Here is a 16,536-nt window from a genome sequence, read left to right on the forward strand (position 1 = left end):
AGTGGTGGGCAATTCAGTTGAAATTTTAGGGGGTTATTTTAAATATTGTTTATAATAGCATAAGTGGGTACTTTTGATGAAGATTAGGGGGTTACTTTGTTTATTTTATATAATAGCATAGGCGGGTAATTTAGATATAGATTTAGGGGTTACTTTAGGCTATTTTCATAATGGCATAGGTGGGTAATTTTTTTAAAAAATATAAATCTAATGGGTATGATGATTTGAGTTTACTGATTGATGGCTAGATGTTTTTTTTTTGAGAATTTCTAGGATTTCTCTCTTTTTCTAAATTGTCCACCTAGGATCTTAGGTGGCTTCACCTGGGCTCTCTAGTTAGTAATATTAAGATGGTAGAGACAGTAATTTATGAGCAGATATCTTTTAATACGATTTTACATGCAAGGTGGCTTATTTATAAAATTTTGGATCCAACAGAAATTGTCTATCAATTCAGTGGTCGGATGATTTGTTTTTTAAAGAGTTTCCCTTCTTTTCTAGTGCCTCTCAGGCAAAGATTAACATATAGACTTCACAAAGGAGTTCTCTCTTTTTGACAGAAGCATTTATGTTCCCAAATGAGCAGAGTCTACACTGATCAGCTTGCATCATTCAATTTTGAGACCAAAATTCAGAGATGTAGCATTTTAGCATAAGATTGCTTACAGAAAATTAAATGCAAGGACAAAAAGGCCTAGCATAATTCTGAACAGGATAGATTGATTCGACAATACAATTTACTCTCGCACAACACTACAGAAGCTGAGAAGCCATTACATGATCTGCTCGAAAATACCAGAGTACAGATCTTTACATGCACGAGACGATCAAAGAATTCTAAAGTTACACACACTGCAGCTTTCGTCTCTTCGCACAAGCCGCAGGAGCCATGCGGAGCTTCTTCTTCCCGGGCAACGCCGACGCCACCTCATCTTTCCTTGGAAGCTCCAACGCGTCGACCTTGGCAAACCACTGGTGCTTGAGCGCGGCGTCCGCCGTTAGCCGCTTGCCGGGGTTGCAGGTGAGGAGGCCGTCGAGGACCTCGAATCCTTCCTTGGACAGCGCCGCCTCAGGGAAGAGCTCGCGCAGACAATTCTTCCGATGCACTACTTGCAGTTCCGGCACCACTTTGGCGGCGAACGGCGTGGAAGAGAACTCCGGCCATGTCTCGTCGTCCGGCACGCCGAGCACGTCGAAGATGGCGCGGAGCTGCCCGTCCTCGCCGTCGCCCTGCAACGGCAGCCCCCCGTTGTTGATGATCTCCGCCATGACGCATCCCAGGGACCAGGCGTCGACGCGCGCGTCGTAGACGGGCATCTCCAGCATCATCTCCGGCGCCTTGTAGGAGAGCGTGCCCGCCTGCTCGTACGGCGGCGCGTCGGACATGGACATGGCCAGCCCGAAGTCGCAGAACTTGACGGACCTGCGGTCGCCAGAGACGAGGATGTTCTCGGGCTTGATGTCGCGGTGGATGACGCCGGCGCTGTGCATCGCCTTGGCGGCCGTCAGAAGCTGCCACATGACGGCGCGCACCGTGGGCTCCGGGAGCGGCGGGAAGCCGCGGCGGCTCCGGTGGTCGAGGTAGTCGTGGAGGCTCGGCCCGTCGACGCACTCCGTGACGAGGCAGATGCGCGACGTGGCCGGGTCGCGTGCGAGGCCGTGGAAGCCGACGATGAAGGGGTGGTCTCCGCACGCCTCGTGGAGGCTCGCCTCGCGCATCGGGTCCTCAGCCGCGTCGTCGGCGGCCGTGGTGAGGCGCTTGATGGCGACGGTCTGGCCCGTGACGCGGTGCCGCGCCTTGACGACGGCGCCGAAGTTGCCCTCGCCGAGGCGGGACACCTCCTCGTAGTGCTCGGTGCTGCCCACGGAGACGCGCCGCCTCTTGCGGCTCCCTCCTGCGGCGGCGGCGGCGGCGGGGCGCCCCATGTCTCGAGTCTCGACTATTGGATCGTTGGGAGGAGGAAGATGAGAGACGGCTCAGGCGTGGCGTGGCCATGGCGCTGCGTTGCCCGGCCATTTATGCTCGTAGGGATCGAAGGCGGCGGAGGTCGGATTGTCGGATTGCTGCTGGCGACACAGATCGAGCATCTGTTGGCTGGCTCCGACTCGTTGTGTGGCGGGCACGGCGTCGGACCGTAACGAACTCGGCTCCGACTTTTCTTCGGTTACCATGGCCTGAAGAAACGCGGGGACTTATTTTAATCGGAAGGGAAAGCGTTAAACTGGAGCAGTCTAAAAAAATTCATGGAGCAGCAAGTCGATTGGTACTCAGCTCTTCTAGAACGCAAACATCTGAAGTTAGAATGATGCAACATTTAGCGTCTCCGTGCTTCTGAATTTTGCAGGGGCGAGCGCCAGAAATCTGTTGAGCACAATTTGAGTTCAGAGAGCACCCGTCTGCATAGTGTCTGCTTCATGTTTATGTTCTGAACCAAGCATCGGCGATTCGGCGTTATCTGTGTTAAGCCATTATATTCACACTAGTCCATCAACCCGTGCTCCCGCACGGGCTAATATTTTTTTAGAAGCTATTGTATTTAAAAATTATTTAGAAATTAAACTTCTAGCTAATAATCAAAATTGTTTACCTACTACTCTCTTATTTTTCAATACTTCAACATAATACTTATATAGATATGTATCTATCCAGTTGTGATTGATTTTTAATTAATAATTACTCAATGCACTTTTTCATCCATATTCATATTTTTTCCATTTTGTATCACACCTCCAATCCTCCGTACATTTTGTTTAGCATACAAATCAATATTTTTCATCAATTTCTCACATACATGTATAAATGGTCTAAATGGTGGCACTCATCATGTGCATGTACTTTAACTTAGTATTTTTTATTAACAATGACATAAATACGTAATTTAAAATCATATACTAATTTACCTTTTAACATTTCTGTATGATGCACATAAAGATAATTAGATTAAGATTTAAATGTTTACTTTAGGTTATTTTTAATAACGACATACGTGGATAACATAGATAAAATTTTAGAATGACATTTTAAGTTATGCTTTATAATGATGTGTATTAGTAAATTGGATGAAGGTTATGGGGTTACTTTAGATTATTTTTTATAATAGCTGAGCTCGGTAATTGAAATATAGGTTTAGAGCTCATTTTTGAACATTTCCACAATAATAGTGGTGGGTAACGTTTTAGAAAATATAATAGATCAATGGCTATGATTATTAGAGTTTACAGGATTGATGTTTGACATTTTTAATTTTTATGAGAATTTGTCTCTTTTTTCTAGCTTGTCTCGTGGGAACTAATGCGAAGCCTCCAATGGAAAAAATGAGACTACATTGCTAAAAAACTATTACCATAAGCTAGCTCTCGTTTGTTAAATATTCGAATACACAATGCTTATGTAGATATATACTTAATATCTTCATCCAATTGTGATAGATTTTAGTTAGAAACTACTCTATAATATTTTCATCCACATTTATAATATTTAACTTTTCACTTTGCATCGCAGGTATGCGCTTGAATTTATTTAATGAACCTTAAGTTTGAGATACAATTTTAGCATAGAAATCTATATTCTCATCACTTTATATCTTATAAATGGTGACACACATCATGCGTATAGACCTTAATTATTATATCGTATACCAATAGTGCAAGATATAGACGATTTAGAATCATATATTGTTGTACATTTTTAACTAAGGTTATTTATTCAAATGTAGAGTTACCTCATGTTATTTTTAATAATGGCATGTGTGGGTAATACAGATGCAAATTTTAAGGGGTTTAATTTTTTTAAGTAACAGTGGTAGGCAATTCAGTTGCAAATTAGGAGGTTATTTTAAATATTGTTTATAATGGAATAAAGTGGGTAATTTTGATGAAGATTAGGGGTTACTTTAGTTTATTTTATATAATGGCAGAGGTGGGTAATTTATATATAGATTTAGGGAGTTACTTTAGGCTATTTTCATAATGGCATAGGTGGGTAATTTTTTAGAAAATATAATAGATCCAATAGCTATGATGATTTGAATATATCGATTGATTGTCGGATGTTTTGCTTTTTTTGTGAGAATTTCTAGAATTTCTTTCTTTTTCTAGAGTATCCACCTAGGAATCCTAGGTGGCTTCACCTGGAGTCTTCAAAAGAAGCCTCCAATTAGTAATAGTAAGATTGGAAACAAGGAGGGTAGGGTACGGGGAGGGTACAATTAATCAATTGGATATGTATATATGTAGTACAAAGTTAATTATCCATTGGATATGGATGGGATTAGGGGAGGTAAAAAGTAGATAATAATTATTTGAATTTGAGATGTGAAAGAGTGGATTTGCCGTACCTATCCAGCGGCAGGCTAGTTACGGATGCTCGCGCCAGCGGGTGGCCGTTCGCGTGGGAAAAATCGGCGCCAAAGGCCTCGAGCCCTCGACGAGGCCGAAACCGAGCAACTTGTCCTCTCTGTGCGTCGGTCGGCGCAGCGGGCGGCCGCTGCGCATGCGCACGGGGACGCGAGCGCGACGAGCGCTGGCAGGTCGATGCGTGCACGATGCCGCGGCGAACGCCGGACCCGCCGTCATCCGTGTGCCAACGCGTGAGAGTGGTAACCCAGGAGATTTGGGCGCCGCCGTGTTGCGACGCAGTTCTCGTTCTAGCTAGCCATGGAATCAGAAACAAAAGTCCAATCGCCACGGCCGTCCTACCACTCAGCAGATGTGACGTTTCTCCGACTCCGGCGTCCGTCACTACTTGTACAAAAGATCACGAGCTTTAGGCAAAGTAGCAGATGTGACCACGAGCACGTACGGGCACGGCAGTAGGCATTAGCGTCCATGGAGACTCCCCAAGCTCTTGAGCTCGGCTTACGCGTTCTCCTGCTCGTTGCTATCGGCCTCCTCTTGAAGCGCGTACTGCTCTCACTCTCACCACCGTTCAAAAGGTCCGGCGCGCCTCCTTTCCCACGTCCGAGGGAGCTTCCGATCATCGGCAACCTCCACCAGCTCGGCGCGCTGCCGCAGGCCTCCCTGGCCGCTCTGGCGGCGGAGCACGAGGCGCCGCTCATGCTGCTCCGCCTCGGCTCGGTGCCGGCGCTCGTCGTCTCGTCCGCCGACGCGGCGCGCGCCGTGTTCCAGCGCGGCAACGACCGGGCCCTGTCGGGCCGCCCGGCGCTGTACGCCGCTACCAGGCTCTCCTACGGCCTGCAGAACATCTCCTTGGCGCCGCCGGACGGCGCCTTCTGGCGCGCGGCGCGGCGCGCGTGCCTGTCGGAGCTCCTCGGCGCCCCCCGCGTGCGAGGGTTCCGCTTCCGCGGCGTCCGCGAGGCCGAGGCTGCCGCGCTCGTTGCGGCTATAGCGGACGAATCGAGCGACGGTTCTGCCGTGAATCTGAGCGGCATGCTTGTCGCGACGACCAACAGGATCGTTCGACGTGTCGCCCTTGGAGATGACAGCGAAGATAGCATCCATACCAAGGCTATGCTGGAGGAGATGTAGAAGCTTCTTGGTGCTTTCTTTGTGGCCGACTACATACCATGGCTCGGGTGGCTGGATGCACTCCGTGGGCTTCGGAAGCGGCTAGAGAGGAACTTCCATGACCTCGACGCGTTCTATGAGAAGGTTATCGAGGAACACATACACAAGGGCACGATGTCCAACTCCAAGGAGGAGGACTCGTGGACGTGCTCCTTTGTCTGCACAACGATCCGGTTCATCGGAGCACGTTCGGCAGCCGTAGCCAGCTTATCAAAGGCATCCTAACGGTACGACATGCATGCTAACGAGATTCCTACTGGAGAATTGTCATTGCTGTTCTCGACTACTAAACATGTATAATGTACTGGTCGGATGATGGAGTACATTGTGTGTTTGAATGCACAGGACATGTTTGTCGCCGGAACCGACACATCGTCGGCGACCGCGGAATGGACGATGACCGAGATCGTCAGGCACCCGGACGTCCTCGCCAAGGCACAGCACGAGGTGCGCAGCGTCGCCGGCGGCAGAGACACGATCCTCGAATCCGACCTCCCGCGGCTCCACTACCTGAAGCTAGTCATCCGGGAGTCCCTGCGCCTGCACCCGCCGGCGCCGCTCCTTGAGCCCCGGGAGACCACCGAGCCCTGCACGGTGCACGGCTACGTGTTACCAGCCAAGACGCGGGTGCTCATCAACGCCAAGGCGACCGGCACGGACCCCGACGCCTGGGGCCCCGACGCGGCGCGGTTCGTCCCCGAGCGGCACGACGGCGACGGCGCCGACCTCAACGGTCACAAGCCGTGGCACGACGGCTTCGCGCTCGTGCCGTTCGGGCTCGGCCGGCGGAGCTGCCCCGGCGTGCACTTCGCGACGGCCGTGGTCGAGCTGCTCCTCGCCAGCCTGCTGCTCCGCTTCGACTGGCGTGCGCCCGGCGAGGTAGGGGATCTTGAGGAGGAGAACGCGCTGACTGTGCACAGGAAGAACCCGCTCGTGCTCGTGGCTGAAAGGAGGCGCGCCGTGGCCAGTGATTCGTTCCGTCTCGATCCACAAGGACACGACGACGTCGCTGCCTTCAGGAATGGGCCGGGACGTGTACGTAATATCCAAACGATGTGATGTGGTGATCTAGGGTCAGCAAATAAGCGGCGTCTATCATGCTTTGTCCATTCAGAAAAGGATCTATGCATGGTTGATGTGGTCCTCCAATATCCTTTGTGTTACTCTTGAGATTCATGGTGGGGAAACTCGTATCGAAAATTGCATCTTTCAAGCGAAGCATTAAAACTTAATGTACCCTCTCCGGTTTGAAAATGGATGATGTATTTAGTCTTAGAAAGTCAAATTTTGCATATCTCGACCAACACCTAGTCAAGCTTAGATTATGTCTGGACTTTGGAAACACATTTCAAATGCCTTTACATTACATAAGATTTACAAATACGAATAATAAAAACAATTGTCAAAGTTTCATCCTCAATGGTCTCAAAGTTTCATCCTCATTGCCAGTCGCAAATGAAGGAATACAGGAATGGTGGAGGCAATCCTTGCAGACAGTGCCAAAGTTTAGGAGGAGGGCTGCAGCGGCGTTGCTCATTAATACCTGCTGGAACATTTGGAATGAACGTAATCGAAGAATCTTCCAAAACAGATTTGCAACACCACAAGGAGTGTTCTGCCTGATTAAGGAAGAAATTGGTTTGAGACAAAAAGCTTGTGGCGCACCGGTCATTCAGTAAAATGTCAAGCCTTTGTTGTTTATGTGTTAGCGTCTCTCATTTTTCTATGTAATAACACCATGTAATTGTGGACCTCTATCTTCTTCTTATATGATATGGCAGAGCTCCCGCCTTTAATGTTAAAAAAAAAGGCCTCTTTAGATGTACAAAGTACAAACTCATAGACACATCTTGACAGGTAAGTCATACCTGGCTCACCATCACACCAATGGACTTCAAAGAAATTCGCCATTCTTTTAACAGATAGAGTATATGGTTATCTTATCATAGCTACAAAGCTGGATTTGACGCCGCATCTACTAGGACGTGCCTGAGTCCGTTTCGTCATCTAGAGGGATAGGCTCTAGCTCCAACCAGCCACCGCCTTGCTAGGCGCTTACCAGTTACCAGTCACCAACTAGGCAACTAGGAGCACAAGTGAAGCAACAGTGCGATCCAACGGCATCCCTGGAATCTTGCAGGGTATAACGGCTGCTGAAAGTTTTGCCAATGGAGTGTCGAAGTGCTGCACTCTGATGGCTGAATTTCAGTAATTTTCCAGGCCTAAACGATAACCGAACCGACAATTCGAGCGACCGAGCTGTTTTTTTTTCCCCCACCTTCATTCCAACAGCAGTTCTGAAAGATACCCGGTCCGAATTTCGGTAATCACCGGCCCATATCGGCCCGGTACAAACTGGCTGGTGGCACATGCTCGACTCAATCACTCACGACGACGTCAGCAGCGAGCCCGGTACCCAACCAGCCGCAGCCGGCCCGGCAAGCGGCAGCGGCGCGGGCGTCATGCATGACGCACAGCAGCAAACCAGGGACGGCCGAAGAAGCTAAGGCCACGTGGACGCGGCTGCCGAGTAGTGGCACGACGGCATGGAGCCGGCCGGGACTGCCGGCCGGCCGGGAGCGGAACACTCCCGGCCGAATGGTCGAAATTCCATCCGGCCACGTCACAAATACCAAATCGGACAGCCCTGATGGGCGGCAATCAACAACACGAACCAACACGGCCGTGAAGTGTACGGTGTACCGCAGGAGCGAGTCCCCCCCGGGCGGCGCACGACGCCAGCCGACGGAACACCCCCACGGACATGGAGTCCTCCATCGCGGTCGTGGCGGTGCCGTTCCCGGCGCAGGGCCACCTGAACGCGCTGCTGCACCTGTCGCTGCAGCTCGCGTCGCGCGGCCTGCCCGTCCACTACGCGGCGCCCGCGGAGCACGCCCGCCAGGCCCGCGCGCGCGTGCATGGCTGGGGCGCCGACGACGCCCTCCGCACCGTCCGGTTTTACGACCTCCCCATCGCCGCGTACGCCTCGCCGCCACCCGCCGACGCCGCCGGCTTCCCGTCCCACCTCATGCCGCTGTGGGAGGCCTTCACGGCCGGCGCGCCCGCGCCGCTCGCGGCGCTCCTCGGCGCGCTCTCCGCGTCCCACCGCCGCGTGGTCGTGCTCTACGACATCGCCAACGCGTTCGCCGCCGAAGCGGCCGCGCGGCTGCCCAACGGCGAGGGGTTCGGACTCGTCTGCACCTCGCTGTCGACCCTACTCGGGCGGACGGACGCCGGAAGCCGCCTCCTGCGTGAGCGCGGCGTCGACTGCGCCCCCATCTGCACCTACATGACGGAGGAGTTCATCGAGTACGCGAGGAAACGGGCGAGATCGGGGCAGACGATACCTTCCAGCGCCGGCGTCCTCACCAACACCTGCCGGGCGCTCGAGGGCGAGTTCATCGATCTCTTCGCGGAGCAGCTGGCCGTTGCCGCAGCCGGCAAGAAGCTCTTCAATGTCGGCCCCTTGAACCCGGTGCTCGACGCGGGTTCATCCGACCAGAGAAGCAACAAGCGCCACGACTGCCTAGACTGGCTGGACAAGCAACCGCCGGCGACTGTGCTCTACGTGTCGTTCGGCTCGACGACGTCGCTGCGAGGCGAGCAAGTCACAGAGCTTGCCGCGGCGCTGCTCGATAGCAAGCAACGGTTCGTCTGGGTGCTGCGCGACGCTGATCGCGGCAACATATTCACGGACCGCGGCGAGAACCGGCACGCGAAGCTCCTCTCCGAGTTCACCGAGCAGACCGGGGGCAGGGGAGTGGTGATCACCGGGTGGGCGCCGCAGCTAGAGATCCTGGCACATGGCGCCACGGCGGCGTTCTTGAGCCACTGCGGCTGGAACTCTACCATCGAGAGCATGAGCCACGGGAAGCCCATCCTGGCGTGGCCCATGCACTCCGATCAGCCGTTGAACGCTGAGCTGGTGTGCAAGCACCTCAAGGCAGGCATCCTAGTGAGACCGATGGCAAAGCAAAGGGAGGTGGTACCCAGGGCGACCATACGGGAGGTGATTGAGAAGATAATGGTCTCTGATGAAGGGCACCAGATCCAGCAGCGTGCAATGGCGCTAGGCGAGGCCGTCCGTTCGTCGGCTGCAGTAGGCGGGGCATCGCGTAGGGACCTTGAAGATTTCATTGCTCACATCACTAGGTGATCCGACAGTGCCGGGTGGTAAAACGTTTTCTGATTCGTTTTTCTGTAGCACCTTCTATTTTCAATTCAATTTAATTCATGCTATGAATTCCCAAGTAAAAATGTGAGCTTGAGCTTTAGAAATTTAAGAAAATTCTAGCTGTATGACCGGCAAATTTGGCCTTGTCGTCCATCATCCCTGTCAAATTATGTGGTGTTCAACCTATCAGGAGGTCTGATATATTTTTTTATTGTCTATAGCTCACCAAGCTGAAACAGAGACTCTCCTCACACGAATTTCTAAGCCATTGGATCTAAAATCGACGGCTCAAATCCCTCCTCAATCTCTACTTATCTCCTCCCCCACCCTCTTCTTCTTCCTCCCCCACCCCTCCGCCGCCTAAGCCCTCCCCCACCCCTCTGGCGCGGGCGGGCTGGGTCTGCCGGAGCTCCATGCCAGCCAGCCGGCCGACGGGGAGCTCCGGTGGACCCTATCCTACCCGCATCGGCCGCCTCTTGCCCCTCTCGCCGCTGTCTCCTACCGCCGCTGTCACCATCAGCGCCCCCATCCCGACACCGCCCAACCGGCCGACGCGGAGCTCCGGCGGACCCTAGCCCACCCGCGCCGGTTGCCTTTTGCCCCTCCCACCGCCGCCGTCACCATCGGCGCCCCCGCCCCGGCACCGCCCAACCGCCATCCTCCGCCGCCTGGCCGGGGGCACCCCCGCCCCGTGCCTCGCCGCCCCCGCACCCGCCGGGCCGGCCTGCCGCCGCTGGCCCTCCCTCTAAGGCCGGCGAGGCGTCCTCGTCTTGTAGTTGTAGGACCCAACGTATCACTTGACTCATCTCCTTTCAGCCACGAGCACCAGAGCGTTCTTCCTGGACACCACCAGCCCTGGCTTCTCCTCCACATCCACCACCACCAGGCGGCGCGCGCCACTCGAAGCAGGACAGCAAGTTCGCCAGGAGCAGCTCGAGCATGGCCGTCGCGAAGTGCACGCCGGGGCAGCTCCTCCGGCCCATCCCGAACGGCACCAGCGCGAACCGTCGTGCCACGGCTTGTGGTCGCTGAGGTCCACGCCGTCGCCCCCGTGCCGCTCCGGCACGAACCGCGCCGCGTCGGGGCCCCAGGCGTCGGGGTCCGCGCCGATGGCCTTGGCGTTCACGATCACCCGCGTCTTGGCCGGTATCTCGTAGCCGCGCACTGTGCATGCCTCGGTGGCCTCACGAGCGCGGCGGCCTCGGCCTCCCTGGCGTCTTGGAACCCGCGCACGCGCGGGGCGCCACGGCGGGCTGTCCGGGGGGCGGAGAAGGTGACGTCCTGCAGACCGTAGGAGAGCCTGGTGGGCGCGCGCTGTTCCGGCCGGCCGGACACGGCGCGATCGTTGGGCTGGAACACGGCGAGCACCACGTCGGCGGTGGAGACGACGAGCGTGGGCACCGAGCCGAGGCGGGGCAGCATGAGTGGCGCCGCGTGCCTGGCGGACAGCGCGGCGAGGGAGGCGTGCGGGAGCGCGCCAAGCTGGTGGAGGTTGCCGATGAAGGGTAGGCCTCTTGGGCGTGGGGGAGAAGCGACCGAGCCGGGTGCGCCGTAGTTGCTTGAAGAGGAGGATGGTAGCGAGGATGAGGACGACGCCTGCAAGGAGCTCATGAGCTTGGAGCGTTTCCATGAGCATTGCTGCGTGGCGTGGTGATTCTCAACTGCTCGATCGCCAGCTGCTTTCCTGAGGAGATTCTCAAGTAGTGTGGTAATAACATCTATAGACTATACGCAGACTTCGCCACAATGTGATGTTTATTTTGACCATCACTAGTAATATCTCTTAGGCGCCAGGTGTATGGTCGTGATTCCATGATTGATACGGTGGCGAGAATGGAGTATTGTCGAGAACAAAAGATTCGAATTCGAAAGAGAGCTAGAAGAAAAACACACGAGGTTTGTCGTTCACTAATGGTTACTTGATGAATCAAAACAGCTAATGAAAAGCCAAAAAAAGACCACAGATTCTAGTTACTTTTTTTTGTTGAGCTTGTCACAAAAATACTCAATTTCTTGTTGTGTTTTGTTTGTGAATAATACGAAATTTTAGCGCTTTCCTTCTTTAGAATTTTTTTTAAACTAAAGCTGACTAACAAGGACATGCAAAAGAGTGAAAATTAATAGAAAATAAATGTTTCTATTAAAACAAAACCAAGGTAGTAGCTCCACCTTTAATTTAAGAAGGAGAGGACTACAATATCTCCTCTCCTTATACGATATGGCAGTGCTTCTGCCTTTTACTTTTAAAAAAAGAAAAGCTAAATCTCACCTGAGTGAAATAAAACCCCTCCTCATTTTTTTTTTCAAACGTTGGGTTTGAGTCCTAGAAGACGAGCCCGCAAACGCAAATTCCCCGCATGACATGCAGCCGCACTCCCACCGGCCATGCAGCCAGGCTAACTCCGCGGCCGGATTCTCGAGTCGGCGAGGGGCGCGGCGTGCTGAAGAAACTAACCAAAAACGACAACCCCTGCATGCAGGTGCACCGCACGGCAGGCCCTCCCGTCCCGTGTCCGTCCGAAGTCGGCGCCCCCGCCACCGCTCGCGCGCTCGCCGAAAACGACTCGTGGGTCGTGGCCAGATTGGACTCGGATTGCATCGGCGAGCAGGACACTCACACCGGTACGTCCCAGAGAAGGAACGAAGCACGGGACCGCAGGCGACCTGCACGGCTGCACTGCACCTGCGCTGCTCAAAGTGTCGTGTCCTACTGGCTGAGTGGCTGTGGATCCTAGCTCCCTCCAAAAACTAGCTGACTAGCCCTGTTCATGGGTTCAGGGAAACCGGGAACCAGCCCGCGCTCAACCATGCTGGACCGTTCCTAGCGCGGGTTGGATCCGGACCCGCGTGGACCCAGATGAAGCAAGCGGGGTCAGCTAGTTTGCGGTTTTAACCCGTCAAACCTACCGAGGCCAACATCGAGGGAAAGAAAAAAGGGACGGCAGCGGCGAAGATGCCGTGCGACGGTATCGCTCAAGGTCTTGAGCTGGAGGCCGTGCTGGCGGCCGAATCAGCATCACGACTGCGGTAAGCGGTTGCCTCCATGGGTGGGTCCCTCGATATGGACGTCGACTTGCCGCCACTTCTCACCGTGGAGCTCGTCGATGACGGGTCAATCCCCACTCCCGATCCATCCAGGCTAAACAAGGTGGCCTTCCATCTCTTCTTATTTCATTGGTTTCCATTCTATTTTTTCATGTCTGTTGCTTGTTTCTCGGATTGATTCAGCTTTGAACCCTAACTCAAATTCAGATTAAGATTGTTCGCAAAGAAAGGGACGGATCCAAGATTCAGTCCATAGGAATGATTTGTTCTTGAATCTTGTTTGGAATTTGGACATGGACTTAGATAACTGTGCCTTTTTTATTTGAACTAGTCCGACTAATTGGCCATCCATCACCGATGGCATGTATAGCATCCATTTCTATTATTTGACACCATGCTCATGTGTTCTTTAAAGATTAGCCGTGCTCAACAGGAACCAAACCTATTCACCGATGCACCTTCAGTAGTTAGAACTTGCCGTAGAGTAGTAGACTTCACTGCCTGTATCATTGAAGAAAGAATATACAAGGATAACACAGCCGACAGGCTTCATCTGATAACTACTGATAGAGTTTAGAAATACATGTATGTTAATTTCCAGTTACATGGTTTATTTTTAAAGCAAAGTGATGGTGAATTGAACTGAAAAAAAATGGCATATAGAGTTACATAAGCCTTGACGGTTCAGACAAACAATATGTATGTCACCCATTCTTTTATCAGATTGTCATTTATCAGAGATATTCTTCAATTGATTTTTCCTAAGCATACAGGAATACATGTTGGCTATAGTAGTTTAGATTATCATATAATATTCTCTATTTCAGGATGGTGAAGATCAATCTTTAGAGATACCTGCTGCAACTGCAAGGTCCTTTGAAGATAGCGGTGAGAGATTGAATAGATTAATTGCTATGCAGAAAAGGTTATCGAAGTAAATAGGGAACCATTGCCAACTCAAGTGAGGAAGAGAATAAGATTAGCTTCAGCAGTTAATATATCAAATATTCGGTCAGCTAGCTCTCCTACTCCAGTTTCTCCTGTTCACAAGAAAAGCAAAAGAATCGGTTCAAAAAAATCACTTATTTGGAAGCATTTAAGTATGGGATTAGGTCAACATCCTATTGCGACATGTAGATATTATGGGTAAAAATATAATTGTGATCCATCAACTCATGGGACAAGCACCTTATAGAACTACCTAAAAATATTATACCCCCAACAATCACTCAAGGGTCAGGAATTGCAAAGGAAGAACCAGGAACACCCGAGGATCACTGTCTACGCCGGCTGGATCATGATGGTAATACGAAAGCGAACCGGGCTTGCTTTCAATCCGGTCGCGATCCAAACAAGCTTAGCGAGACAAATCTTCTAGGCTTTCTTTTTTTTTTCCCTCCTTGGACTTTGGACTCTCCATGTCCGCCAAAAGTCCATTCGCGCCGCCGGTTGGCGGCTAAGTGGTAACAGTGTAGCACTAGTAGTCAAATCATGGCAAAGTCTATTCGTGCAGTCTTTAAAAACACTGTTCTTGCCATGCTATCCTTAGTAACCGCTTACCGCAAGCAGCAGGGTGACCAAACACCACCGCGACCCCCACCAATCTCCATGGAGACGCTCCAAGCTCATGGCGATCTTTTTGCTCGCATCTTCCTCGTCCTCGTCACCGCCGTGACGATCCTCTACTTCACGCGACTACTGCTCGCGCCGCTCAAGAGGCGCGCCGCCAGCAGCAGGTCGCCGTCTCTCCCGTGCCCGAGGGGCCTCCCCCTCATCGGCAACCTCCACCAGCTCGGCGCCGTCCCGCACGACTCCCTCGCCGCGCTGGCCGCCAGGCACGCGGCGCCGCTCATGCTGCTCCGCCTGGGCTCCGTGCCCACGCTCGTCGTCTCCACCGCCGACGCGCTCCGCGCCGCGTTCCAGCCCAACGACCGCGCCATGTCGGGGCGCCCGGCGCTCGCCGCCGCCACCAGGATCACCTACGGCCTGCAGGACATCGTGTTCTCGCCGCCCGACGGCGCGTTCTGGCGCGCCGCGCGGCGCGCTTCCCTGTCGGAGCTCCTGAGCGCCCCGCGCGTGCGCGGGTTCCGCGGCGTCCGCGAGGGCGAGGCCGCCGCGCTCGTCGCCGCCGTGGCGGACGCGTCCGGGAACGGCTCCCCCGTGAACCTGAGCGAGAGGCTCATGGCGACGAGCAACATGATCCTTCGCCGCGTCGCGTTCGGCGACGAAGGTACTGGCGAAGGGAGCATCGAGGCCGGCGCCGTCCTCGACGAGACGCAGAAGCTTCTTGGAGCTTTCTTCGTGGCCGATTACATGCCGTGGCTGGGGTGGCTGGACACGCTACGGGGCCTGCGGAGGCGGCTGGAGCGGAACTTCCATGAACTGGACGCGTTCTACGAGAAGGTGATCGACGACCACCTCAACAAGCGCGCGGGTTCCAAAGGCGAGGACTTGGTTGATGTTCTCCTCCGCCTGCACGGTGATCCGGCTTACAAGAGCACGTTCAACAGCCGCAACCAGATCAAAGGCATCCTTACGGTACGTCTCATCTCGATCTCGTACGCGCTCGCATGCTACGTTTCACAAGTTCCTTGATTGATAGGACGTTTCTGAACAACCGGGACTTCTGTGTTTTTATTCGTGCGTTTCAGGACATGTTCATTGCCGGGACGGACACAACGGCGGCGACAGTGGAGTGGACGATGACGGAGCTGGTCCGGCACCCGGACATCCTCGCCAAGGCTCAGAAAGAGGTGCGCGGCGCCGTGGCCGACGGCGGCGGCGACATCGTCCGCGAGTCGGACCTCCCGCGGCTCAAGTACCTGAAGCAGGTGATCCGGGAGTCGATGCGGGTGCACCCGCCGGTGCCGCTGCTGGTTCCGCGGGAGACCATCGAGCCCTGCACGGTGTACGGCTGCGAGATCCCGGCGGGGACGCGGGTGCTCGTGAACGCCAGGGCCATCGGGCAGGACCCCGACGCGTGGGGCCCCGACGCGACGCGGTTCGCGCCCGAGCGGCACGAGGAGGTGGCGGACCTCGGCGACCACAAGCCCTGGCACGATAGCTTCTCGCTCGTGCCGTTCGGGGTCGGGCGGAGGAGCTGCCCCGGCGTGCACTTCGCCACCTCCGCCGTCGAGCTGCTGCTCGCCAACCTGCTCTTCTGCTTCGACTGGCGCGCGCCGGATGGGCAGGCCGTTGATCTGGAGCAGGAGACCGGGCTGACCGTGCACAGGAAGAACCCTCTCGTGCTCCTAGCGGAAAGGAGACGATGCGTGAGGTGAAGCGATAAGGACTCTTCCGTGGTAGTACATGTCGTGACGTATTTCATTGTTCTTTTTTTTTGTGTGTGTGTAGAATGGATACTCGCATATGTCTTCCCTTGGAACGATTGGCTCTTGCAGTGTACGTAGCGTATGGTTGACAAGATCCTGTCACAATCATGTCCTCCGGACAAGCATATCGAGAGATGTGTATAGCAACAAAAGGTCGTGTTTTCAAATGATAGGCAAGTCATCAGTAAATAAACAAGAGATAAATTCATGGCCCTACCTTCAACTTGGTAAGAGGTGTCTTAAAAAATGCACATCTAGTTATCTAGGTCTAAGCGTCGACACGCATTCTAATGGGCTTGGATCAGCACGTGGCGTGCTACGTTGGACGCTGGCTGCCGACCCAGGGGCGGTTTCTTTTTTTTAATAAAATAAAAAAACCCTCTCTTCCCATTGCTATCTCCTCCGCCCCTCTGTCGCCTCTACTCGTTCGACAACTTCATCACCGTCGGGCCGGGAAAA

At 53.6% G+C, this 16,536-nt stretch overlaps 4 protein-coding genes and 1 pseudogene across 4 annotated transcripts; 3 read left to right on the forward strand and 2 right to left on the reverse strand.

Moving 5' to 3' along the window:
• Positions 1–700: 700 nt before the first annotated feature.
• On the reverse strand, positions 701–2,165 carry LOC117865877 (putative cyclin-dependent kinase F-2). The gene has a single exon (XM_034750138.2). It carries the CDS (start codon positions 1,924–1,926, stop codon positions 844–846), a length of 1,083 nt encoding a protein of 360 aa, XP_034606029.1. The 5' UTR covers positions 1,927–2,165; the 3' UTR covers positions 701–843.
• A 2,625-nt stretch (positions 2,166–4,790) lies between these two features.
• On the forward strand, positions 4,791–6,830 carry LOC117865764 (cytochrome P450 71A9-like; annotated as a pseudogene).
• Positions 6,831–8,290: 1,460 nt separating this feature from the next.
• Positions 8,291–9,842, forward strand: LOC117865637 (putative cis-zeatin O-glucosyltransferase). The gene has a single exon (XM_034749865.2). The coding sequence runs from the start codon at positions 8,291–8,293 to the stop codon at positions 9,680–9,682; it is 1,392 nt and encodes a 463-aa protein (XP_034605756.1). The 3' UTR covers positions 9,683–9,842.
• Positions 9,843–10,828: 986 nt separating this feature from the next.
• LOC140223476 (cytochrome P450 71A9-like) lies at positions 10,829–11,311 on the reverse strand. The gene has a single exon (XM_072295317.1). It carries the CDS (start codon positions 11,309–11,311, stop codon positions 10,829–10,831), a length of 483 nt encoding a protein of 160 aa, XP_072151418.1.
• Positions 11,312–14,145: 2,834 nt separating this feature from the next.
• Positions 14,146–16,293, forward strand: LOC117863089 (cytochrome P450 71A9). Its single transcript, XM_034746675.2, has 2 exons — positions 14,146–15,283; positions 15,397–16,293. The coding sequence occupies exons 1-2, from the start codon at positions 14,237–14,239 to the stop codon at positions 16,024–16,026; spliced, it is 1,677 nt and encodes a 558-aa protein (XP_034602566.1). The 5' UTR covers positions 14,146–14,236; the 3' UTR covers positions 16,027–16,293.
• Positions 16,294–16,536: the final 243 nt, after the last annotated feature.

This window comes from Setaria viridis, chromosome 7 (genome assembly GCF_005286985.2).
Source record: "Setaria viridis chromosome 7, Setaria_viridis_v4.0, whole genome shotgun sequence".
NCBI lineage: Eukaryota > Viridiplantae > Streptophyta > Magnoliopsida > Poales > Poaceae > Setaria > Setaria viridis.